Raw genomic sequence first — 24,551 nt, 5'->3', positions numbered from 1 at the left:
CCTCAACTATTGTCATTTTTACCACACCAAATTTAAGATCTGACACGGACAAGTGTATCCATCGGAACAATAAGAATCCTTGAGGTCTGCAATATCATTTTGCAACTAAAACGAACAGAGCTATACCAAGACCTGTGACCTCTACCAAACACATTACCGTCTCCCCTTATTAATTACGTCAACTGTTAGGACTCTGCATATGGAAACGAAAATGTCCGTCTCCAAGAGATTTAACCCTATCACGTGATGCACCCATCCGGTCTTTCCCGGCCATTGCATCAGCCGATTTAGAGCCGCCTCCTCAGAAACCGACTGATAAACTGATTCGTTCTCAGAGTGATAGGCATATTTATTAGCCAATAACCTCTCTTGGCGTAAGGCAAGGCGGGGCACTTTCCATAGGCACGCTCTGATTGGACGGGGCGGTGCGGGTTGTGGCCGATGGTCGCTGGAGTCTGGTACTGCTACGCCTCTGCGGGAGCAGGTAACAGGGGGCACCTGGCGATGGGATCTGACGGAGGAGTTAGGGACGGAGATCCTGGAGAGGAGCAGACTGGCCTCGGAGAGTTCTGCGGCGTTGTGGGTGCGGCTGAGCTCGGTGCCCTGGAAAAGCTTGGTGACCGCAGCGGGACCCTAGGCCAGGCCCCGCGTGGCCTCGGGAACCTCGGGCTGGGCTGGAGTGGGAGTCCCACAGTGGCATTTTGTCAGTCCGCTGGAGTGCTGGCGATGGGGCAGGCTCAGGTGGCCTTTCTGAGGACCGAGACCTTGAGAGGATCACGGTTGCCATCGAGTAGCCCCCCAAAGCAGAGGTTTTATTTCCCCTGGTTTTAATCCCTTAGGAGCCTGTGGGGCGGGAGGAGCTGTTAGGACAGAAGGGTGGTCAGTATGGGCGGAGTCCCTCTGTGAACTGTTCCCTACGTTCTTAACTGAGTATGTGATACCGGCCCAGGCTCACCTGGACCATCACGTTCAGCTATGACTTTTTCAGACGGTCCGCATTTCCCAATGTGCTCTGAAGTATGAGTTAATTCAGAGCTTGCTAGTCGAAGATTAGTATACCTAATCATGAAATATGTATTTAGCAGCCACTGTACTAGATGCTAAGTACGGTAATGGCGAGCAAAAGCGGTCATGATTCCCACCGAGGTGGAACCTACAGCCTGAAGGGGAGATGGGCATTCAACAAGCCATCAAATGTGTGTGGAGATTATGAAGGGAGACGCTTGGGGTTGTGAGACAGTAAAAGGGGGAACCTGATCCAGAAGGGGAAGTCTTCCGTAAATGAGTTTCTTAGGAATTGAGATACCAAAAATGAAAAATTACCTAGGAAAAGGGAAAAGAGTAGGGTGGGGCTAACGGTTTACCTGGCACGTGAAGAGCATGTTAAAAGGGCTGGAGCAGGGTCGGCCCGTGGCTGACTTGGGAGAGCGTGGTGCTGACAACACCAAGTCAAGGATTAAGATCCCCTTACCAGTCATCTTTAAAAAAGGGGGTGGGGGGTGGGCTGGAGCCACGGTGTGATTTAAGCCAATCCGTTTACAGTTCCTGCTCGGAAGTGGAATCTGAGGTCCCACTTTTGTGCTACCGCTGTATGCATGCAGCCTTCCTCTATTTATAGTGAATAAATGAATGAGTGGTGGTGGTAGGGACACAGCTTTTAACAGTCCCAACCTCTACAGGGCTATAGTCAGTATATTAGATCCTTCTACACAATATTGTAGTTAATTCTGTATATGATGATCTCTTAGCGAAGGGCAAAGACTCATTCAACTTTGTTCCTAGCACATAGTTTGCATTCATTATGTTGAATGAATAAGCAAAAATGGGAAATTCATGTGTCTTTTGGAATTTATCTGCTTATTTACCTCAGGTAGCTCATTTAGAGGAGGAACAATGAACTTTCTGAAATAGCTGCGTGTTGCTGGGAAGTCAGAATTATTGCCGTAAATTCGTTATTGCCATGTTTTTGTTTTGTTTTGTTTTTTTCTTTTTTTTTTTTTTTGGTGACTGACCAGTACAGGGATCGAACTCTGGACCTTGGTGTTAACAGCTAACCGGCTGTTTTTGCCACTGTTATTAAGATTCACTGAGAGCCATGAGGAGGAGGGATGAAGAAGAATGTGGTGTGACAAAGTTTCTAAAAACCTTTTCTTGATTCCTTAGCAGGGACAGCAAGTCCCCACTTGTGGGAATTTTAATCAGCTCTTTGGCTCTCTCAGCCAATGTTTCACCATCTTTTTACCCAAAGCATTTTTGTTTGAGTAGTGCATTGATTGAGTTGTGAATAAATCAACTGAATTTGTGGTTAAACGTAAATCTGAGAGTAAGGGTCTCATTGTTCACTGTGTACATCTTTTATTGTATCTTTCTCATATGAAGAAAACTTTAAGCTGAGTAACTTAAGGTAATATCAATTACGTTCCTTTTCAGTTTACAAATTGCTTCCAAATACAGGATGGCTTTTGATCCTCGTGACACCCCGGTTTAGTAGGCAGAGCAAACATTTTTTTTTTACATAAAGGGAACCAAATTCAGGCCAAAATGACTTATTAAAAGTTAGAATTGGGTCTAGGATTCTAGAGACTTTTAGGTAATGTTATGAATGAGATGGTTCTCATTTTTTTAGACCCCTAGTTCTTCATGGGCCATCGCAGCGCCAATACCCTCACCAAAGCCTGTCACTTCTCCCAACCTGCCTCTAAGGGAAATTGTAATATATGTGAAAGAGCTTTGAAATTGTAAAATTGTTTTATTTCCCAGTTTCCTTTTCCTGATTCCCTTGCTCTTTCATGCTCAGTGAGCTCTACCTCATCAGTGGGACTACAGCATCCTTGGTCCCTAGTAATCTAATGGCTGGGAAGGCAGCAGTTTACCAGTTTTGCTTCTGGGGGCATTTAGGCTACATAAAGGTAAATATATTCCTGCTACTTGCAGGCACTCCCTCATGCAGATAGGCCATCCCCAGGTTCACTGTGGCTGACAGCAACATGTTGCTCACCAACATGTCAGGCCAAACCTAGAGACCCTGGCTTTGGGGATAATAGAACTTTGCACAGTCCTAGGCATTTTTTCTTTTTTCTTTTTTCTAAAGATGACCGGTAAGGGGATCTTAACCCTTGACTTGGTGTTGTCAGCACCACCACGCTCTCCAAAGTGAGAGAACCAGTCATCCCTATATGGGATCTGAACCCATGGCCTTGGTGTTATCAGCACCACACTCTCCCGAGTGAGCAACAGGCTGGCCCCAGTCCTAGGCATTTAGATTAACAGACCTGGAAGGAGTTTTAGAGATTATGTAGTGTAGGTCCCTCCTTTTGTTGGTGAAGTGAAGTGACTCCCTCAGGGACTTGGAGCTAGGACTGGAATCCAGGTCTCCTGAGCCTCTCCTTCTTCTCCAGTTAGTTTCCCTGTTGGACTGTAAAGACTGTGGGGACCTTTATTCCCCTTTTCTAACTTCTGGCCTAGGGCGTGGCACAGAGTGAATGCTCCATATATATTTTTTGAGTGAATGAATACATGAATGACTACCTCTTGCTCTACTTGGTGTGTTGGTGTATTGAACCTCTTGAGGGTGGCATGGGATGGATGAATGGATGGGGCTGCTGTCTGCTCGTGCAGCAAATTTTGCTTTGGTGATGATTTCAGCCTTGGACATTACAACGTAGAGGTTTTAGGAACAAACAGCTTTCCTGTGTCTTGCTTTGATTGGGCTTGAGAAGCTGGGAGTCTTGTATAATGCCTACTTGTCTTTTAGTTTCAAGTCCCCTCGTTTTTCATTTCTTTCTTTTGTTATAATTCTTTAGGGTGACTTTCAAGATGGACCCAACCCTAACAGCAAGTGAAATCCGACAGCGATTTATAGATTTCTTCAAGAGAAATGAGCACACCTATGTTCACTCATCTGCCACCATTCCATTGGATGATCCCACTTTGCTCTTTGCCAATGCGGGCATGAACCAGGTAGGGGTTTTTTCCTTTCCTCTTGGCTGTTTGTCCACATAGGTAGCAGAGCCATGATAAAAGCACAGCCCCTGAAGTCAGACAGAATCCTGGTTCTGTCACTTGCTGTGCTATCTTGCATAATTTTGTTTACATTGTGAACCTCAGTTCATGAAATGAGGAGTAATAGTAGTGTCTGTTTGTAGATTGCAGTGAGGGGTGAATAAGGTAAATGAATAGTATTTGGCACATTAGCTATTATTATTTTTAATTATTAGGATGAGAGACCCCAATACCCATGGAGGAGACTTGTATGCTTTTCAAGAAAAATATAGCCTACATTCTAGTCTATAAAGTTTTGCCTTTTTTTCCTCCCAGCAAAAAAGCTGTTTTATTAGAATCAGAAGCTGAATTCATCTTGCTGAGCCCTGAAAAGACTTGTTAATTTGGTGATCATGACTCTCTTTTGTTGTCCTTATTTTTTTCTTTATAAAATAAGTGGGTTCTTCAGGATTCTTTCAGAGCTTTGCTTTCATTCCCATTCTAGGCTGTGTACAGTTTTCATTTTTTTTAAAAAACCCTTTCTTGAAGCTGTTGCCACTACTGCCAATCTAGATCAATTGCTGAAGAAACTTTATTAGTTAATAAGTTTTGTGTTTGGGCAGTTGAACTATAAAAGATATTTGAAAGTTTTATTGTTAGAGAAAGGGTTTTCTCTTGAAATAGTGGAAGCATCAAAAGTTTATAAAGGAGTTTAAAAGGAGTTTTTCAGTATGCCTGTGACGTTGAGAAATATTTACCAGGCTGATCCTTGACTGGAAGTGCACTCGGGTTAGGTGGTACTCACAGGCTATCTTATGATGGTTCTCTTGGACCCCTGCTTAGTACAGTGGGTCTGCCATCCCTTAGGACTTCAGGATGGAGGCCCTTAGGATGCTTGTCACTCTGGGATAAGTGGACATTTTCTTTTCTCTTATATGTTTTTCTGGCATGGAAAGTTAGAAGCAGGGGGAACATTTTCTGCCTTGTATAACATTAACTATAAAATCATGAAAAATGTGTTCAGTTATGTGTGTGTCCTATGTATATACCTGGAACAGGGGGCATTAGTTTTAGGTGGACTTTTTCAAGGAGGTTCCAGGTTTTCTGGAACACTGGAAAGGTTCTCTTCTACTCAGGCCTACTTGGGCACAAGCTCCGTCTTCTCCCCCATGAGCTGCCACTATAAGAACCACTGGGGTTCAATGTTTGTAAACCTTCTCTTAATAACAGCAACTATTAGCCTGCATGCAGCACTTACTGTGTGCCAGATGCTACTCTGTATCTTTCACATACATTAGCTCATTCAAGCCTCACTCTGTTACCATCCCTACTGAGGCACTGACAGCTCAGGTCAGCTGTCCATACTCACATTCCTGGTAAGTGTTGAGAGTGTGGATTTCAATCCATGAAGTCATTTTCTTAAGCTTTGTGCTATATTGCCTTTTGATCAGAAATACAGTGGCTTTTTTTTTTTTTTTTTTTAACATTTGAAATGGTATTATTAGATACCTGTTCTTTTTTAGGTACTATGCTAGGTGCTGGACATACAGGGTTAGATGAGATAGTTTTTGTTTTTTCAGGAATTCATGATCTAGTGCTAATTCAGGTCCAATAAAACTTTTTACAATGATGGAAATGTTCTATAAGTTTGCCACCCAGTATAGTAGCCACCAGCCATGTGTGATTATTGAGCCAGTGTGACCAAGGAACAGAATTTTTAATTTTAAAATGTTAACTACTGATTATTAATTTTAAATAATTTAATTTTATGTAGTCACAAGTATCTAGTGGTTACCAAATTGGACAGTGCTGAACTGGACAGGTCTAGTGGGAAAAATAAGACAAAGTTACACGAATAACATGTATCAAAGTATGACTTGATAAATCTTCTGGGCTAGGTCATATTATCTCTCTACACATCCAATCATTCATCAAGTTGTGCTGATTCTACTCCCTTAATAGGTCTTAAATTTTTTTCTTCCATATCACCTTTACTGCCAAGTGAGCATACCAATTTTTAGAATAAGTTCTTCCAGAGAGATGATATACCTCAAGCCCTGAATGTCGGAGACTTGTGAAGAAGCACAGATTTCACGTTATTAACCTTTGGCCCTTATCTGGCAGGCCTTTCCCCTGTGCAGGTGATGTCAGTGGCAGTGGAGGGGACTATTAAGGAACTAGGTCCAGGGAGGAGCTGCTCCAAGACAGGTTACCTTTGCTTCAGTTCCGTCAGGCTGCCTGCTTCTGACAAGTGACTGTATTCTAGGCTCATTAAATCATGAACTGCACACTTTGTGCAGGGTCTCTTCTTGCCAGCATGTGGCCACCTGACATAACCTACAACACTTTAAAAGTTGAACTCTTTCCATTCTTTCTGTAGTTCAAACCCATCTTCCTGAACACAATTGACCCATCTCACCCTATGGCCAAGCTGAGCAGAGCTGCCAATACCCAGAAATGCATCCGGGCTGGGGGCAAACACAATGACCTGGATGACGTGGGCAAGGATGTCTATCATCACACTTTCTTTGAGATGTTGGGTTCTTGGTCTTTTGGAGATTACTTCAAGGTAAGCTCAGGGTGGAAGAACTGTTGGGTAAAGTGGTCATTCGTTTCCATCAAGGGAACTGGGTTCTAATTTTGCTTGTTATAAAATATGAAATATAATCATGAAGGAGATTCAGGATTGAAGGGAATTTATTAATTCTAAGACTTCCTAGAAGTAGTACCTGTAATTTGATGGTTTCAGTTTATGTTTGGATTTCTTACATAAGTTGATCTGGAATTTGGTTGAGTTTATAGTGAAAATATTGTAGTTTTGTATCTGTGTTCCCAGGATCTGGTCTTTTGCTACTCTTACTAAGTAGATTTTGGTTTGGCCACGTTCCATATCTTTCTTTTTGTTCTCTCTGTAGGAACTGGCATGTAAAATGGCTCTAGAACTTCTCACTCAAGAGTTTGGCATTCCAGTTGAAAGACTTTACGTTACTTACTTTGGTGGGGATGAAGCAGCTGGCTTAGAACCAGATCTGGAGTGCAGACAGATCTGGCAAAATTTGGGGTAAGAATGCAACTCACTTGTTGAGAGTATATGGAGGAATAAAGTGATTCCTAAATTCAGTGCCAGAGTGGGGTCTTATGAACATTGCCATTTCCTATTTTGGGGTGTGCATTTTGAGATGCAGATAGGGGTGACTGGGAATAATTGTCTCTAGATGCATTCATTGCTTCTTAGCATGTTTGATCATTCTGTTGAAAGCTGACACAAGAATTTATTGGGTTTTTGCTTTTTATGTATTTTTTAAAATTGTGCATATAATGCATATGTTGTAAAAATCGAAACTATAGAAATGTGGAAAATAAGACGTGAAAGGTCCCTAAGATTAATCGTTAATAGTTTGATACCTCATATATAGTGTTCCAGGCCTTTTTCATATCTCTGTAGCCCTGTGTGTGTGTGTGTCTTTTTCAACAGAGTGGCATTCTTCTGTGAAAGTTTCTTTTTTTTTTTTTTTCTATATAAAGATGACCGGTAAGGGGATCTCAACCCTTGGCTTGGTGTTGTCAGCACCATGCTCAGCCAGTGAGCCAACCGGCCATCCCTATATAGGGATCTGAACTCGTGGCCTTGGTGTTATCAGCACCACACTCTCCCAAGTGAGCCACAGGCCGGCCCGTGAAAGTTTCTTTCTTATGGAAATGTAATGGCATCCAACAGGACTAGGAAAAAGAAAAAAAAATTTTTTTTAATTTTTATTTATTTACTTTTCCCCTATATAAAGATGACCAGTAAGGGGATCTTAACCCTTGACTTGGTGTTGTCAGCACCACGCTCTCCCAAGTGAGCTAACCAGCCATCCTTATATAGGGATCTGAACCCGTGGCCTTGGTGAGCCACGGGCCAGCTCTGAAATTATTTTTTAAAACATAAAGTGTGATCACGTAGTATAAAAGATAAGCTGTCTAATGGATTAGCTATCTATGTTTTGTGCTTTAAACTGAACAGAATTCATGAAGTACTATGTCAAAGGAATTGGAATGCACTGTGGTGTACCCCCATAGATAGTTGGCCTCCTGTACTGTATTCATCTCATTTTTCTTGTTCTTATCAACACCCTTGTCCTTTAGTGCATATGTTATATATATATGTATGCATACATATATATGTGTATATTCTCACTATACTTGGAAACAGTGCTGCTTCTTTTTGTTGTTGTTGTAGTTACTTTTATGCTAGGTATATTATTTTAATTCAGTATCCCCTTTTACTTGGTCTGAAACCCCTACTTGGTTAGACCCTCTAGTCTAAATGTACTTGGACATTTTGGGTAGTAACACATGTGAAAGTTAAATACTAATCTTGACCCTTGCTTATTAAATCCTGTTTTACTTGGCTTCATGTATATCTGCGCGGTCTTTATCAAGCAAGCACAATTTTTTTTGAGTGCTCTTTTAGCAACTTTCAACAAAAACCAATACTTTGGAAACATTTTAATCTTATTAAATTCCTTTTGGTATCATTTTAAGGTGAGAGATGACTAAATTGGGATATAGAGAGGTAACTTTAAATAATCAGCTTTTTAACACTTATATTGTCATACAATATAGTCATTTTGAAAAATGAAGAAATATTTGCAAAGAAAATATGTGTTCCTTTCTAGGCTTTATACATATCTTTGTGTATTTTTATTGCGTTATGATATAGCCCGTGTATATTTTGTGTTCCACTGTAGTCACTCTCAAGAAGAATCATGTTCTGCTTCTTAAGCAGGATCTGTATGCAAGCTTAACATTAGTAATTGCCAAAGAATGGGTCTTCTATATGGAAATTCATAAGGATCTCTTTTGTGTAGATGCAAGTCTAGGCAGAATCCTTGTCAGTGGCTGTAACTGGACTTATCTTCCCTGCTCTATGCAGGCTGGATGACAACAAAATCCTTCCCGGCAACATGAAGGATAATTTTTGGGAGATGGGTGACACAGGCCCATGTGGTCCCTGCAGCGAGATCCACTATGACCGGATTGGTGGTCGGGATGCCGCACACCTCGTCAACCAGGATGATCCCAATGTGCTGGAGATCTGGAACCTTGTGTTCATCCAGTATAACAGGTGGCCTTGGGGTCCTGCTCTATTCCTGCTAGGAGCAGTACATTTCTTTGAGCTGAACAGAGAAAGAGGAACTCAGAGCTGCATGGCTGTCTTCTCGGTTGGAGGCTCTTTTCTTATCCTTGTCTTTGGGGACAGTGGAGCAGTGCTGAAGCAGGTTCTAGAGGCATCAGGGAGTCTTGTGGCACATTCTTTAAATTTTATTTCTTGTTTCCCCTTTGATCTCTGGGGCAGGGCTAGGCCTATTCTATTATAAACTTCCCTTATCTCACATAATAATACCTTCTTGAGGGCTACTCCAGTGATGTCATTCTTACTGTAATGGGGCTACTGTTTTAAAGCTCATTTTCTGAAGCTTGCTTTACTCTTTTTTGGAGGAGGTGGGGCTGGCTGGTACAGGAATCCAAACCCTTGATCTTGGTGTTACAAGGCTGTGTTCTAACCAACTGAGCTAACCAGCCAGTCCTTGCTTCACTCTTAAATGAACCCCAGGGTACTTCTCCTTCCTTTCTCCCTCCACTCCCCTCTTCCCACCAGACCAGGCAGGCGCAATGGCAAATAGTCACAGCCTGCAAAGTGTGCTATGCAAATGAGTTTTAACCAGCAGGGACTGGAGAGGTAGCAACCTGAGTCCTGCTTCAACTTCTTCTTCCTCTGGAAACGACAGGGAGATGGATGGCATTCTGAAACCTCTTCCCAAGAAAAGCATTGACACAGGGATGGGCCTGGAGCGATTGGTGTCTGTGCTGCAGAATAAGATGTCCAACTATGATACTGACCTTTTTGTCCCTTACTTTGAAGCCATTCAGAAGGTAAGGGTCCTGCTGCAGCCACTGTAAACTTCTGGGGAGGTTTCCAGGTTGGACTCTTAGTAGTGTTGTGGAAGATAAAATGACCATATGCTTTGCCAGCTAAGTAGGTATCCATAACCATCTAGGCATGAGGCAGTGTGATTTGTTGAGTGGGGGGGGGGGGTGGCAGAGGCTCTTTACTCCCCCTACTGTCACTGTTCTTGGGGTTATAGAATCTGGTAAGATGGTCCTCCTTTCTCCTAATGCTCAATCCTCTAAGAATCTCCTTGTTGGGAAGGCAGTGCCAGATGGGCTGCTTCTTAAAGGGCTGCCTCCTGGTTTTCATCTGTAGGGCACAGGTGCGCGGCCATACACTGGGAGAGTTGGTACTGATGATGCTGATGGGATTGACATGGCCTACCGGGTCCTGGCTGACCATGCTCGGACCATCACGGTGGCACTGGCCGATGGTGGCCGGCCTGACAACACAGGGCGGGGGTGAGTACATTACACACTGGGCAGTAATAGGACTGACACCATGAGTTTTATAACTCTTTATGGAACTTAAAGACATACTTTGTTATTATCATTTCCTTTGTCTTCTGGGTAGTTGTAGAGATCCTCACCCCCCCCCCTTTTTTTTAAGGAATGACAGGAGCTTTAGCTTATGTTAAATAGTTGCCACTATATTAAATTTTTGCTGCTAAGTCCAATATGATAGGATGTATTTAAGGTTGTCTGATGGGATGTTAGCAGGGTTGGGGTAAGGGATAAGTATTGACTAGCCCCAGGAAACTCCATCAGTGACAGTCAGGGCCTGGGATCATGGGTATCAAGTACGCATCTGGTCTGTACTTCTTGCCTCCCTCTCTGGATAGCCGAACATGGAAGGAAAACAAAACAGGGTTTGTCCAAGGTCATCCTTGATGTGATTTTTGGGTATATGACTAAATTTTATGCTGGAATTAATCTTAATGACCTTGGGGAATGCAAAAAGAAGCAGTCTTAGGGTAAAAGAAAGTCTCTGAAAGAGGGAGACAAAAAGTTGGCCATGATGCTTCGGGTAGAATTCTAAAGGGCCCACTACCAAACCCTGAGCCGGGAATGTAGTCTAGCAGCGGACTAGGTTCTGCCTCTTACAGGTATGTGTTGAGACGGATTCTCCGCCGGGCTGTTCGATACTCCCATGAGAAACTCAATGCCAGCAGGGGTTTCTTTGCTACATTAGTAGATGTTGTCGTCCAGTCCCTGGTAGGTGTATTTCCCTCCTTCCCTCTTCTGTGCTAATACTTTAAGAGGGGTAGGGTGGGAGACAGCATATTGTTAATGGGCATTTGTAAGAGGGGTCATGGAATAGTCTCTTGCTTCACTGAGCCCCTTACCTCTGTTTCCTCTTTGTCAGGGAGATGCATTTCCTGAGCTAAAGAAGGACCCAGACATGGTGAAGGACATCATTAATGAAGAAGAAGTGCAGTTTCTCAAGACTCTCAGCAGAGGGCGTCGCATCCTGGACAGGAAAATTCAGAGCCTGGGAGACAGCAAAACTATTCCTGGTAGGGACCAGCTTGTGCCTTTCTCCATCCAGCTGTCTCATCTTTCTGGGAAAGGCAAGCCCTTTTCCACAAATTCACCGTGCGCTCCCGTTCCTCCCAAGGCTGAGCATAGCTTGATTAAATTGCTTTTGGTGTAAAATGAGATTTAATAATACAGTTTTAAAAGTAATAGATTATCCTGGTAAAGTGTTCAAATAATACAGTAAAAAGTAAAAGTGAGAAATCCTCTTTCCCAAACTTATTTCTCAGGGTAACGTCTCTTAAGAGTTTGGTGTATAACTATTCAAGATTTTTCTCTACATGCATTTGTGTGTGTGTGTGTGTGTGTGTGTGTGTATTTTTCAAGAAAAAATTGGAACATTTAGTATATACTGGTTTTTTTTGTAACTTGCTTTATTTTTCACCAGATAGGAGAATTAATTCCAAAGATTTTTTTTTTTCACTTTATTGAAGAATAATGCACAGAGGGAAAGTGTGATGAATTTTCACAAACTGAACACACTTGTGTTCAGATCAAGAAACAGAACTTTACGATAAGACCCTTTATGCTTCCTCCAGGTCAATTTGAAAAGATTTGATGGGGCCGACCCGGTGGTGCACTCGGGAGAGTGCAGCAGAGCGCAGCAGCGCTCCCGCCACGGTTTCGGATCCTATATAAGGACAACCGGTGCGCTCGCTGGCTGAGTGCGGTACGGCCGGTCACAAAAAGACCAAAAAAAAAAAAGAAAAGATTTGATGGATATTCTCGTAGGTGCATAGGACTAGTAGTGACTTGTTTCTTTAATCCCTTCTGTCACTCCAAGCATCCTCCTGGGAGAGCTTGGCATGGAAAAGGCAGATGTCCCTGTTATTTTGACACAACTCCTTTGTGCTATGTAGGAGACACTGCTTGGCTCCTCTATGACACCTATGGGTTTCCAGTGGATCTCACTGGACTGATTGCTGAAGAGAAGGGCCTGGTGGTAGATATGGATGGCTTTGAAGAGGAGAGAAAACTGGCCCAGGTAAAGAATTGGGAGAGTGAACAGGAAACCCAACACCTGCCAAGGCAGAACTTGGCTGTAAAGCAAGCATGAGTTTCCTTCCATTAAAGTCTCTGAAATTCTTTGTTCCCTAGACTAGTGGTTCTCAACTGGCAGCCATTATGCCCCCCAGGGGGCATTCAGCAATAATGTGTGAAGACATTTTTGGTTTTCACAACTGGGGGTGGGATGCTACTGTCGTCTAGTTGGTAGAAGCCAGGGATGCTGCTCAGCATCTCACAATGCAAGAGGACAGCCCCCACAGCAAAGAATTATCTATCTCAAAATGTCAACAGTGCCAAGATTGAAAAACCCTGTTCCAGAGCCTTATGCTGAGCATAATTTAGCAGATTCCGTCAGTGTTCTTTTTCTCCTGCTTTAGTGTAACTTCTGCTTGTTTCTCTTACTGGCAGCTGAAATCACAGGGCAAGGGAGCTGGTGGGGAGGACCTCATTATGCTGGACATTTATGCTATCGAAGAGCTCCGGGCAAAGGGACTGCAGGCCACAGATGATTCCCCAAAGTATAATTACCATTCAGACTCCAGTGGTAACTACGGTATGTTGCTTGGCTCCTTCTGCCTTCTGAGCTTTCTGCCCCTTATCTGGGGGGTTTTGAGAGACAAGTTTCTTTTCTTTTTTCTTTTTTTTTTTTAAAGATGACCAGTAAGGGGATCTTAACCCTTGACTTGGTGTTGTCGGCACCATGCTCTCCAGTGTAAGCGAACCGGCCATCCCTATATGGGATCCGAACCTGTGGCCTTGGTGTTATCAGCACCGCACTCTCCTGAGTGAGCCACGGGCTGGCCCGAGAGACAAGTTTCAAGATTAGGTACCCAGCGGATCTCTGACAGCCTCTCCTGTAGTGCTATACAGTCATGCTGTGCACTTTTATACTTACAGACACCCTTGACTGGTGATTTTTCTTAACTCTTTATTTTGAAATAATTATAGTCACAAGAAGTTGTGGGAAAAAATTTGTAAGGAGGTTTCGTGTACCCTTTATCTAGTTTTCCCTAATTGTAGTATCTTGCAGAAAACCAGGAAATTGACATTGATACAATCCACAGTGGCTATTGAATTTTTACATCAGGATAGTGGCATTCTAAAGTTTAGAAACAAAAGAAATGAACAGGCAATGCAAACATTTGCTTTTTTGTCTTGGCAGAGAGCATTTTATACCTAAATCCATACAAATAAGCCCATAAAATGAATAAATTCTTTGTGAGTTGACCTGGACTAGGGAATTTATTATTATTAAATATCTAATCAGATTCATCAAGTTTCTACTCAGTAGCTCAGAGTTAGGGTGACCAACTATCCCAGTATGCCCAGGACTACCATTTTAGTTTTAGTTTTATTATTAAAAAAATTTTTTTGACAGCTGGCTGGTATGGGAATCTAATCCCTTGACCTTGTTGTTACCAACACCATGTTCTAACCAACTAAGCTAATCAGCCAGCCCATCCCAGTTTTAACACTGAAAGCCTATATCCCAGAGAACCCCTCAGTCTTAGAAACTGGGACAATTGGTCACCCTACTAAGTGTTGCATTCTCTGGTGGAAAACCAGTGTGCTAAGGCCTTTTGTGGCCTTTTGCTTGCTTCCAAAATAAGATTAGCTAATTAGGACCTAAGAAGAGTTTAAGAAATAGAATCTGGCAAAAGCCAGCAAAGAACATGTGAATGAAGGCATTGACTCTTTTGTGCGTTTCCACCGAGCAGAGTTTGAGAGTACGGTGGCTACAGTGCTGGCTCTGCGCAGGGAGAGGATGTTCGTGGAAGAGGTGTCCACCGGCCAGGAGTGTGGGGTGGTGCTGGACAAGACCTGTTTCTATGCCGAGCAAGGAGGGCAGATCTACGACGAAGGCTACCTGGTGAAGGTTGATGACAGCAGTGAAGACGTGAGCCCACAGTCCTTCCTTGGTAGCTAGGGAGGGCCAGGCATGGAGCTGGGGATCTTCTCCTGCTCCTCAGAACTCTGGCCTTGGGAAGCAGACCTGATAGAACTTTGGATTGGGTCCCATTGTCAGGGTTTCTGAAGCCGAGGGAGCTGTTTCTTGTACCTGTTGCTTTCCTGGCCACTAGGTACCTGTGTAGGAAGAAGATCCTTGCAGCCAGGGTGCAAAGGTTGATCCTCGGCTGCTGCCTGCTTTTTACATCCGGCAGAAAACTCAGCCTCTAGCTCTGCCACTGCTGAATTTGGTCTTGGATGAGTTACCTTTGCTCCCTAGGCTTCAGGTTCCTTACCATGGCTTTTGAATTCTCTAAGAAGCTCCTTAATATCGTGTGTGTATATATATATTTAATATATGTAATGGTACTAATGGTAAGTATGTGTATATATACACAGACACCATTAAAGTGTGTCTTACAGACAATATATGTATGTGTATACAGTTTATATATGTAAAGAGAATTTTTTAATATGTGAATATAAATAAATATATGAGAGAATTGATAACATTTTTAAAGATTGATTTATTTATTGGTCTCCTTGACTCTTAGAAAACTGAGTTTACGGTGAAGAACGCTCAGGTGCGAGGAGGCTATGTGCTGCACATAGGAGCGATCTACGGCGACCTGAGAGTGGGGGACCAGGTCCGGCTGTTCATTGATGAGGTGAGTGGTGTCGTGCTGGCCTGTCGGATCTGGTTAGTGGTCACCTCCTCCCCTGGCTTTAAATTGGCCCATCATCGTTGTTACTCCCACGTGAAATTATAAGTAGAGTGCAGGAGTAAATTTTGGTGCGTTTAGTGGATTGTGAGGGACATAATGAAGAGTTAAATCTGTATGTTCCTAAGTCAGTGATTTCAGTTGGGATCCTATAGACTTGTTTTCATGGATTGTTTTTCTAACCTCAAAAACTTCTTCCAGAGTCAAGGATCCTGCATTCATTAAGAACTAGGCTCTGTTGCTTTTGATGGAACTCCAAGATAACAGTAGCAATGTATGTTTTGCACTTAACTGACTTAATTTTGCACCATTGACTAGGCCAGGGGTTGGCAAACTTATTTTGTAAAGGGCCAGAAGGTAAATATTTTTGCTTTGCCGACCATATGCTCTCGATCAGCTATCCAACTCTGCTGTTGTAGAGCACACATGGCCGTAGACAATACGTAAACAAATGAGTGTGGCTGTGCTCCAATAAACCTGTTTATAAAAATTTGTAAGAACAGGTGACAGGCTGGATTTGGCTCATAGGCCATAGTTTGCCAGTTCCTTTTCTAGGTGGTAGAAAAGGAAGGGGAGGGCATGGGGGACAACTAGAAGCCTATTTCAGACCTCCCCACCAGCCACCTCTGCCTGTACAGCCCCGACGGAGACCTGTCATGAGCAACCACACAGCGACCCACATTCTGAACTTCGCCCTGCGCTCTGTGCTTGGGGAAGCTGACCAGAAAGGCTCCCTAGTTGCTCCTGACCGCCTTCGGTTTGACTTCACTGCCAAAGGAGCTATGTCCACCCAGCAGATCAAGAAGGCTGAAGAGATTGCTAATGAGATGATTGCAGCAGGCAAGGTCTGTTAGACTATGTCTAAGCTCTTGGGTCATGAACCTCTCACTCCTTCCTGCACATCACTTTCTGTCCGTGGAGGCAGCAGTACAAATGCTGTCACTCTGTTGTATCATATTTGGTCCTGCACATACATTTGCCTAAAGCAGTGATTCTCAAACTGTGCTTTTGTAGGGGGCAGTGGTGGTTTTGGGTGAAAGGGGAGGGGAAGTCTTTGTTCTACTCCCTCCTTAGGACTACCAGAGCTCTTCCAGTTATATCTGTTTACGTGTAGTGCATCCACATGAGAGTTAGTTCACAAAAAAAGTTGGAAATTTCCATCTTGATCCCCTTGATTTTTTGTTTTTGTTTTTGTTTTTGTTTTTGTTTTTTTAAAGATGACCGGTAAGGGGATCTTAACCCTTGACTTGGTATTGTCAGCACCACGCTCAGCCAGTGAGCGAACCGGCCATCCGTATATGGGATCTGAACCCGAGGCCTTGGTGTTATCAGCACCGCACTCTCCCGAGTGAGCCACGGGCCGGCCCAGTTTTTTTTTTTTTTAAAGATTAGTCAAGTACAGTAGTGAGAAGGGGGAAAGAGTAGAACAGGGAGTTTGGTCTGTAAATAATCAATTGAGATAACTCAGTACTTTTGGACCAGCCTCCTTGACTTTGGTTCAGGAGGCACAGGGCACATGCTGGACAGAGTCAGGGTTAGAACCCCAGAGTCTTGCTTGTGGGACCATGCTCTCCAGCTCCTTCTTCCTCCTCCAGAGAGCCTTTCCCAGCTTTCTGTTTTCATTTTATGGCAGCCCGTCTACACCCAGGATTGTCCCCTGGCAGCAGCAAAAGCCATCCAGGGCCTGCGGGCTGTGTTTGATGAAACCTATCCTGACCCCGTACGAGTCGTCTCCATTGGAGTCCCAGTGTCCAAGCTGTTGGATGACCCCTCCGGTCCTGCTGGCTCCCTCACTTCTGTTGAGTTCTGTGGGGGAACGTGAGTACCGTGGGAGGAGCAGCTGTAGAAGGGATTACCTTCTTTTTATTAATTTGGCATCACCTTTTGAAGATGTGGGTGATAGGCTAGACCAACGTTGAAATGAAGTCCTTGGAAATGTAGCTGCCAAATAGCATTCCCAGGAACCTCAGCATGCTAGTGCTCCAATCAGACCCTCCTCGGTGTCTGACATTAACATTTCCGGGGTCTGTGATGAAATGTTCTTGCTAGGAGGAGGAGGTGGAAAACGTTGCATTGACAGCTGCCACACAGAGTTGCTTGCTGTTGTTCCCTCAGCTGATCCTAACCAGAAGGCCAGTGTGAATTCAGGATTCAGCAAGGCCATGGAATGCTCACGATACCCTTTCCATTCCTGGCGCCTCACCTGATGCTTTTTGCCACTTGGGCAGCATCTGGGGAGTTAAGCCCCATTGTCTAGGAGCCTCCGAGCAGGCCACATGGTAGTCCCAGCTATTTGGCTTGAGAGAGCATTCATTTCTGCCACCTTGGATTCTTCCATAGCTCTTGGGGTCTTATGGGGAAGGTCATGTTGCCCTAGAAAGTTCCTGCTTCCAAAGGAAGCCTGGTGAGAAGAACATTCTTAAGGCCATAGTCAAGCCTGTCCAGGGCCTCCTGCAGGCCTCAGGCAGGCAGGGAGCAGGTGTGGTGTGTGGAGTGTGTGGTAGAGATCTGGGGAAATCGAGTTTGTAGGCCTCTCTGTCCAGCTGAATTGGGCCTTCAAGTGAGCCCCTCTTCTATCTGAATACACTCTTTAGGACACAAGAAACACCTTTCAAAGACTATACCATGCTTACAGGATAACTGTGAGAATTAATGAGCATTGGAGGTTCTCTGAGCAGCTGGGGAATAGAACCTATTTAAGGAATTGCGGTATGGTTTGAAAAATAACTCTCCAATATTCTCAGTTAGTGAGCAGGGAGATAAAAACAGTTTATGTTCCATCACAGGATCAAAAGGGTCATGCAGAGCCCCTAACAGCAGTAACACCATGCTGGATAGTAGAGCTTACTGAGCACTTTCACTTTCTCTCATTTGATTTTCACAACAGTCATGTGAGGGAGAATTATCTGTTTTATACATGAGAAAACTGAGGCTCAGAGAGATGGTGTCTTGCTCAGTGTTAGAATACTCTCCAGCCTGGGCTTCCCCTGACTCTCTTCCCCTTCCCACTGCTTCTCTTGTCCTCATTTAGCCAGAGCTATTGTTCTGAAATTCCCTTAAACATGAAGGGCCTTTACCTACTGTGCCCTTGCCAGCACCTCCCCAGCCGGGATTACCTCACAGGGCTCAGGCACCCCAGCCAAGGGCTCCCACATGCAGGGAGGAGGCCAGGGCGCCCGGGCTTCCTCTTCACCACACACCTGTGTGCTGCCATGCAGGCACCTGCAGAACTCAAGTCACGCGGGAGCTTTTGTGATTGTGACTGAAGAAGCAATTGCCAAGGGTATCCGGAGGATTGTTGCTGTCACAGGCCCCGAAGCCCAGAAGGTGAGCAGATCCGGCTGGTATCTGAGCAAGGCAAGAGAAGCCCAATCTGAATCTATGCAGCAGTTATGTGGCTGTCACAGTCTGAAAGTACACACTGTGCTACCCCCAAAATGTCCCCAAGTTACCCCTGCCTGGCAGAAGAAAGCCACCATCGCACAAGATTTCCTAGCTATCATGTTTAAACTTTAAAATATATGTAAAGATTTAAAATATATGTAAAGGCCTTCTCCCTTCTTACATGTCTGTGTCTAGGAAGGTTCTGCTGTGGCTTTAAGTCCTGTACCCACTCCACCCCCTGCAGCCTCCCCCTCCACCCCACGCTTATCCACAACTCTTAGGGGCATGTGCCCAGTCTGAGGTGCATGCAGCAGAGGGACAGTTGCTCTGGGCATGGGAACTGTAGCTTGAGTCTGACATGCTAAAGCCTGGGGGATGGACATTTCATTTGGTGAAAAGGGCTCCTAATATACAAGTTCTCAGTCACTCCTGAACCTGGGTTAAGGTGCAGGCTTTCTCCTGGCCAGGTGTGTGACAAAGGTGCTCCTTTCCGGGGCATGAGGCTGTCAGCACTTGCTCCTTGAAAGAAAGAAACTTCTGGAGTCTTGGGTGTGTTGCTCCACAACCTGCCACAGGTGCTTCCACGACTATTTACAGACAGAACAGTGAGGCTGAGAGTTACCTGCCCTGGAGTTCACAGCTCTGATTGTTCCCCTCCCAGGCCCTCAGGAAAGCAGAGAGCTTGAAGAAAGCTCTATCTGTCACCGAGGCCAAAGTGAAGGCCCAGACTGCGCCAAACAAGGATGTGCAGAGGGAGATCGCTGACCTCGGGGAGGTAAGGGCGGCCTCCCTCCCTCCTCAACCCTTACACCTGATGTATAAGACATCCCCTGTTCTTGAACTCTCTCACTGTAGTCAATCGGGTCCTGGTTCTTAGTGGAGTGGGCCTTGGGGCTGACTCCTGTCCTCTTGTAGCCTTGCAAACGGGACTCCAGGGATCCTGGACCCTGCCTGCTGCTCCTATTGCTGCTAGCAGGAGAGCTCCTTCCAAGCACGAGTGGACAATGGGGTTGAGGGATCTGGAGATGGTGCTGAGGGTGCCCACCGTTGCCAAGCTTGCATTGTATTTATTATTCTTTGGGGCTTCCCATAAGCCCATCACAGGCTGTGTTCACAGCTGGGTAAGGACCAGCTCTTAAATGAGAGCTGAGCTCTTTTTATTCTGCTCCTTTTCCTCTAGCCCTGCTTGTCACAGCTGCTGCAGTTGCTCATAAAATGACTGATCTCAGAGCCACTAGATACCTTTGTGTCTCTTTCTCTCACCTTTCCTGGGCACTAGTTGGGGAGGACTTTGGTTCAAGGCGAGAAGGGCTGGGTGCACTGGAGCCTCATATCCTAGCTCCTTGTGGCCCAGATCCAGGTAGTCTTCTGCTTCTGGTTCCAGGCCCTGGCCACTGCAGTCATCCCCCAGTGGCAGAAGGACGAATTCCGGGAGTCTCTCAAATCCCTGAAGAAGGTCATGGATGACCTAGACCGGGCTAGCAAAGCCGATGTCCAGAAGCGAGTGAGTCCTGGGGATGATAGGGCTCACAGGGAGCAGGAGGGTTTCCTCAGCAGAGGCTGACAGGATGGCTGTCTGGGTTTCAGGGTCTGGGCCTTGGGCCTGAGCCTCTCTTCCGGACTTCCTCCTCACAGGTGTTGGAGAAGACAAAGCAGCTCATTGACAGCAACCCCAACCAGCCCCTTGTCATCCTGGAGATGGAGAGCGGTGCCTCAGCTAAGGCAACTGAGGGCTGGGGTCCAGGCGCTGCTCTGTGTCTGTCTGCTGCATGTCCACTTCCTTCTGGGTCTCATCAGCTCTCTGGTGGCTGATGTGTGGCTTTTGTGGCTCTGAACCAAGTGGTCACCTAAGCACCCACTGGGATTGAGGTCTGGCTGACCCATGGAGCGATCTGGGGGCTGGAGAGCTGCAGCCCCTGGAGGGAGGCAAACCTCAGAGCTGGAGTGTGGGCAAGGCCCTGTGCTTGGGGCCTTCTCCACACAGGCTCCAGGGAGAGCATCTGCTCTTGGGGTTGGGGGGCACACTCTGAGATCTGAGTTCTGTAAACTTCATCCTTGTGGAAAGCAGGGCCTCCTGCCCCAGGGCTATGGCCTGACACCGCCTTCTCCCCACAGGCCCTGAATGAAGCCTTGAAGCTTTTTAAGACCCATTCCCCTCAGACGTCTGCCATGCTCTTCACTGTGGACAATGAGGCTGGCAAGATCACATGCTTGTGTCAGGTCCCTCAGGTCAGAATTGCCTGCGGTCTTGCTCCAAACCTTGCAAACCCTTGCGCCAGTGGGAAATGTGGTCTGTAGCTTTTCCACGGGAGCTCGGTTCTCACAGTTGTTGGCTGAGACCAATAATATGTATGTGCAGCCCCCATTAAAAACAGTTGTCCCGCCCACCTGTATGTCACCTTCACCAGTGCCCCTTATTCTCAGGCCTTCTCGGTGAGTATGGTTAAACTGTGCTGGCTGATACCCGGCAAAGCCAGCATATCCAGGACTCAGTATGTCCTCATCCTGGCCACTGACTACTCCCCTGCTCCAGCTGTACAGTCTATCTCAGCCTCCGGCAGCATCACCAAGGGCAGGAGTGGGTGCTTGTGGCTCCCCATCCTTTTTTCTTTCCTTCCATACTTCTCTCAATCCCACTCTGTGTCCTGAATCCTTCTCCCCGTTTCTGTCTTCCAGAATGCAGCCAACCGGGGCCTAAAAGCCAGCGAGTGGGTGCAGCAGGTATCAGGCCTGATGGATGGCAAAGGTGGTGGGAAGGACGTGTCTGCTCAGGCCACAGGCAAGAACGTGGGCTGCCTGCAGGAGGCGCTGCAGCTGGCCACCTCCTTTGCCCAGCTCCACCTGGGAGATGTGAAGAACTGAGGGGAGGGGCTGCTTCCCCCGGGAAGCTTCTGCCCCTCATCCAGATGCAGCAGTCCAACTGGAAGCTCTCCATCTGCCACAAGGACATTTGAATCTGGGGACCTTTAAACAGCTCCATCCGTCCTCCTAACCCAGCAGTACTTGGAAGATACCTGGGAGCCATCCTGTGACTCAGTGTCCCTTTACATTTCTGCTCAGAGCCCCACACGTCAGCATCGTCTGTCCAGAACCACTACCCTGGGATTGCTATTTATCATCATCATGCTCATGTCTGCAAATACAGTTCTGTCAACCTGAGGCTTTTGGGTCTGCTTGTAGGAATCATTTTTGCTGCAGAGAATAAAAGGACCATGTGCAATACTTGATGATGCCCTGTGATCTCTAACCCCTCCTCCCTCAGTTGCCTCCTGTTTGACAGCCCTTGGCTCCCTGGGTGTCTAGAATAAAAGCTGTGGCTCCAGCTGGCTCTAGGTTGCAGTCCTCACCAAGTACAGCCCGAGACCCCTGAACTTTGGGAATTGTTTCTGGGGTGGCCTGAGGATGTTTGTGGAGGTAGAGGCAGAAGAGGTAGGGGAGATGGAGGGAAGCATTAACAATTCAGATGATCTATGGGGTTACTGGAAGCTGAGAAGCTCCTTTTTTACAGCCTCTCGTACAAGAACCTCTTATTTCTTAGGCCTGTGTCCCTCCTCCCCCTCCCTATGAAGCTGTAGGTGTGAGGTTGGTATGAGGTTAGACGTGTCCTCTGGTATAGGAGGTGTATCTAGGTGCGGCTGTTGCCTTCCCCCACTCCAGTGACTGCCTCTTCATTCCGCCTCCTTGACCAGTGAGGACAGAGACCCTGGCCGGGTCTAAAAACAGTTGAATTAGGACACGTGTGTGGGAAAATTAAAGATACCGCTTGCATATGACGGCTGGGACTCATTTTCTGTCCTCGGTACAGCAGGCTGGACCTGCTTACAAAAGTAGAGGAGGGAAGAGAGGCAGGGGTGAGAAGCTGTCCTCAGTTGAGTGTGACAGAAGTGGGCAGAGGGAGGGTGTTGGGGCCCTGGCTTCATGGAGCACTGCCCAGGGAGGAGTGTTAGGGATACAAAGATGATTACACAGCCTGGTACCAGAAAGAGACAAGTCCATTCATTCATTATCCATTCGTTCAACGCGTGTTCATGCCAGTCAGGGCACTCTGTACAGGGCTGAACAGCATTTTCAATCCTCGCCCTGTTGGGCAAGGCAGTGAGGAACACAGAAAATAGTCACATAAATAAGTGCAAAATTAATTACAGGGAATTGAGTCCGATCTCTACTCCACTGCAAGACCCAGTTGCAGCGGTCCCCATACCTATCACCATGTCGCCCCTTGAATAAAGTCTGCTTTATCATCTTTATAAATACATGAATAAAAAATAATTACAACCTGCACAAGTAAGTGAAAGGCAGACGACGTCCTTGCTGTGGCTCGGGGCTTGGCCGCGCTGGCCGTTCTCCCTCCAGGGCGCCAGGGGGCAGTGTGGCCCCGCCGCTGTCCCGGCAGCCCTCGCGCGGGCGTGCGGCTTTCAGCGGGCAGAAGAACGTGCGTGCGGGAGGGGGGTGACGGCGGAAGCGGCTCGCACGCAGGCGCCGCCATGCCCGGGGACCACCGCCGCATACGCGGACCTGAAGAGTCGCAGCCGCCGCAGCTGTACGCTGCCGACGAGGACGAGGCGCCCGCCGCCCGCGACCCGACGCGACTGCGGCCCGTTTACGCGCGCGCCGGGCTGCTGAGCCAGGCCAAGGGCTCGGCCTACCTGGAGGCGGGAGGCACCAAGGTGCTGTGCGCCGTGTCGGGCCCGCGCCAGGCAGAGGGCGGCGAACGCGGCGGCGGTCCGGCCGGAGCGGGCGGCGAGGCCCCGGCCGCGCTGCGCGGTCGCCTGCTCTGCGACTTCCGCCGCGCGCCCTTCGCGGGCCGCCGGCGCCGCGCGCCTCCGGGCGGCGGCGAGGAGCGCGAACTGGCGCTGGCGCTGCAGGAGGCGCTCGAGCCGGCGGTGCGCCTGGGGCGCTACCCGCGCGCGCAGCTCGAGGTGTCGGCGCTGCTGCTCGAGGACGGTGGCTCGGCGCTGGCCGCCGCGCTCACGGCTGCCGCGCTCGCCCTGGCCGACGCGGGCGTCGAGATGTATGACCTGGTGGTGGGCTGCGGCCTGAGCCGCGCGCCGGGGCCCGCGCCCACCTGGCTGCTGGACCCCACGCGGCTCGAGGAGGAGCGCGCCGCCGCCGGCCTCACCGTGGCGCTCATGCCCGTGCTAAATCAGGTGGCTGGGCTGTTGGGCAGCGGGGAGGGCGGCCCGACTGAGAGCTGGGCCGAGGCCGTGCGTCTGGGCCTCGAGGGCTGCCAGCGCCTGTACCCGGTGCTGCAGCAGTGTTTGGTGCGGGCCGCCCGGCGGAGGGACGCCGCCGCCCCGCCCTGAACCAGAAGCCTGAGCAACGAGGGACACCGAGGACCGTGCTGTTGTCGTCCCCGAAAGGACCCGAGCTGTCGGCCTAAGAAGCTGGAGCACCGGAGAGGATCTGGGGAGGCGCGCACTGAAGTGTTGCATTGGATGGCTGTGTTGGAACGGTTTTTTGAAACTGTTCCATTAAAGGAACTTTTCTGCTTGAGTTGGTTCCCAGCAGCCACCCAGTTGAAGGAACCTGTATGATTGCAGCCACACTCCCAAGCCGGGAAGGACTTCACCTAGACTTGCCTGTTGCTTGGAAATAGAGACTTGGAGCTATTGTCTGATAAGGGATGGGCCCTCTGCAGGCCAGCTAGTGACTCCCTCCGATATAACTGGGTTACTTTGAAGAGGATGGACAGGATGATGTACCTTCTCACATCTGAGCTAAACCAAAAACCCTTTTTTATCTGGAAAACGTTTCTGTTGTGGTTCTTCTTGGCACACAATTTAAAAGAGCAAGGCTCTTGCGAGCTGGGTAGTGTATTCTTGGACCCCTGGTGTCAAGGGTTCAGGACAACACTGCCTTAAATGTGGCTTGTCCCGTAGGCCAACGTGAGTAGAAGAGACAGGCTGAAATACTAAAGCAGCTGCAGGCGCTGATGTGGGAAGTGTGATCTGGAAAGGAGAAGCTGCCCCCTTAAGTATCAAGAGTTGAGGTAGCGGCTGAGATGTGACGAGAGTGGGAAGAGTTGTAGGGCCCAGGAGC

General features: G+C 47.1%; 2 protein-coding genes across 3 annotated transcripts; both read left to right on the top strand.

Annotated features, from left to right (window-relative positions):
* The first annotated feature begins 414 nt into the window (after positions 1-414).
* AARS1 (alanyl-tRNA synthetase 1) lies at positions 415-21,734 on the top strand. Of its 2 annotated transcripts, none has more exons than XM_063111964.1 (21): positions 415-484; positions 3,804-3,960; positions 6,362-6,550; positions 6,897-7,042; positions 8,900-9,091; positions 9,756-9,900; positions 10,232-10,377; positions 11,022-11,130; positions 11,282-11,432; positions 12,312-12,436; positions 12,868-13,012; positions 14,178-14,356; positions 14,961-15,074; positions 15,767-15,973; positions 16,762-16,946; positions 18,347-18,455; positions 19,174-19,287; positions 19,897-20,016; positions 20,148-20,234; positions 20,628-20,741; positions 21,189-21,734. In XM_063111964.1, the coding sequence occupies exons 2-21, from the start codon at positions 3,817-3,819 to the stop codon at positions 21,372-21,374; spliced, it is 2,907 nt and encodes a 968-aa protein (XP_062968034.1). In that variant the 5' UTR covers positions 415-484; positions 3,804-3,816; the 3' UTR covers positions 21,375-21,734. The 2 variants fall into 2 exon arrangements, with proteins under 2 accessions (XP_062968034.1, XP_062968033.1); XM_063111963.1 differs by lacking the exon at positions 415-484 and adding an exon at positions 492-583.
* A 1,230-nt stretch (positions 21,735-22,964) lies between these two features.
* On the top strand, positions 22,965-24,251 carry EXOSC6 (exosome component 6). Its single transcript, XM_063112640.1, has one exon. The coding sequence runs from the start codon at positions 22,997-22,999 to the stop codon at positions 23,813-23,815; it is 819 nt and encodes a 272-aa protein (XP_062968710.1). The 5' UTR covers positions 22,965-22,996; the 3' UTR covers positions 23,816-24,251.
* Positions 24,252-24,551: the final 300 nt, after the last annotated feature.

The sequence above is a fragment of the Cynocephalus volans genome, chromosome 10 (genome assembly GCF_027409185.1).
Source record: "Cynocephalus volans isolate mCynVol1 chromosome 10, mCynVol1.pri, whole genome shotgun sequence".
Taxonomy (NCBI): Eukaryota; Metazoa; Chordata; class Mammalia; order Dermoptera; family Cynocephalidae; genus Cynocephalus; species Cynocephalus volans.
Note: the sequence above shows the minus strand (reverse complement) of the source record. Positions and strands in the feature narration are given on the sequence as shown.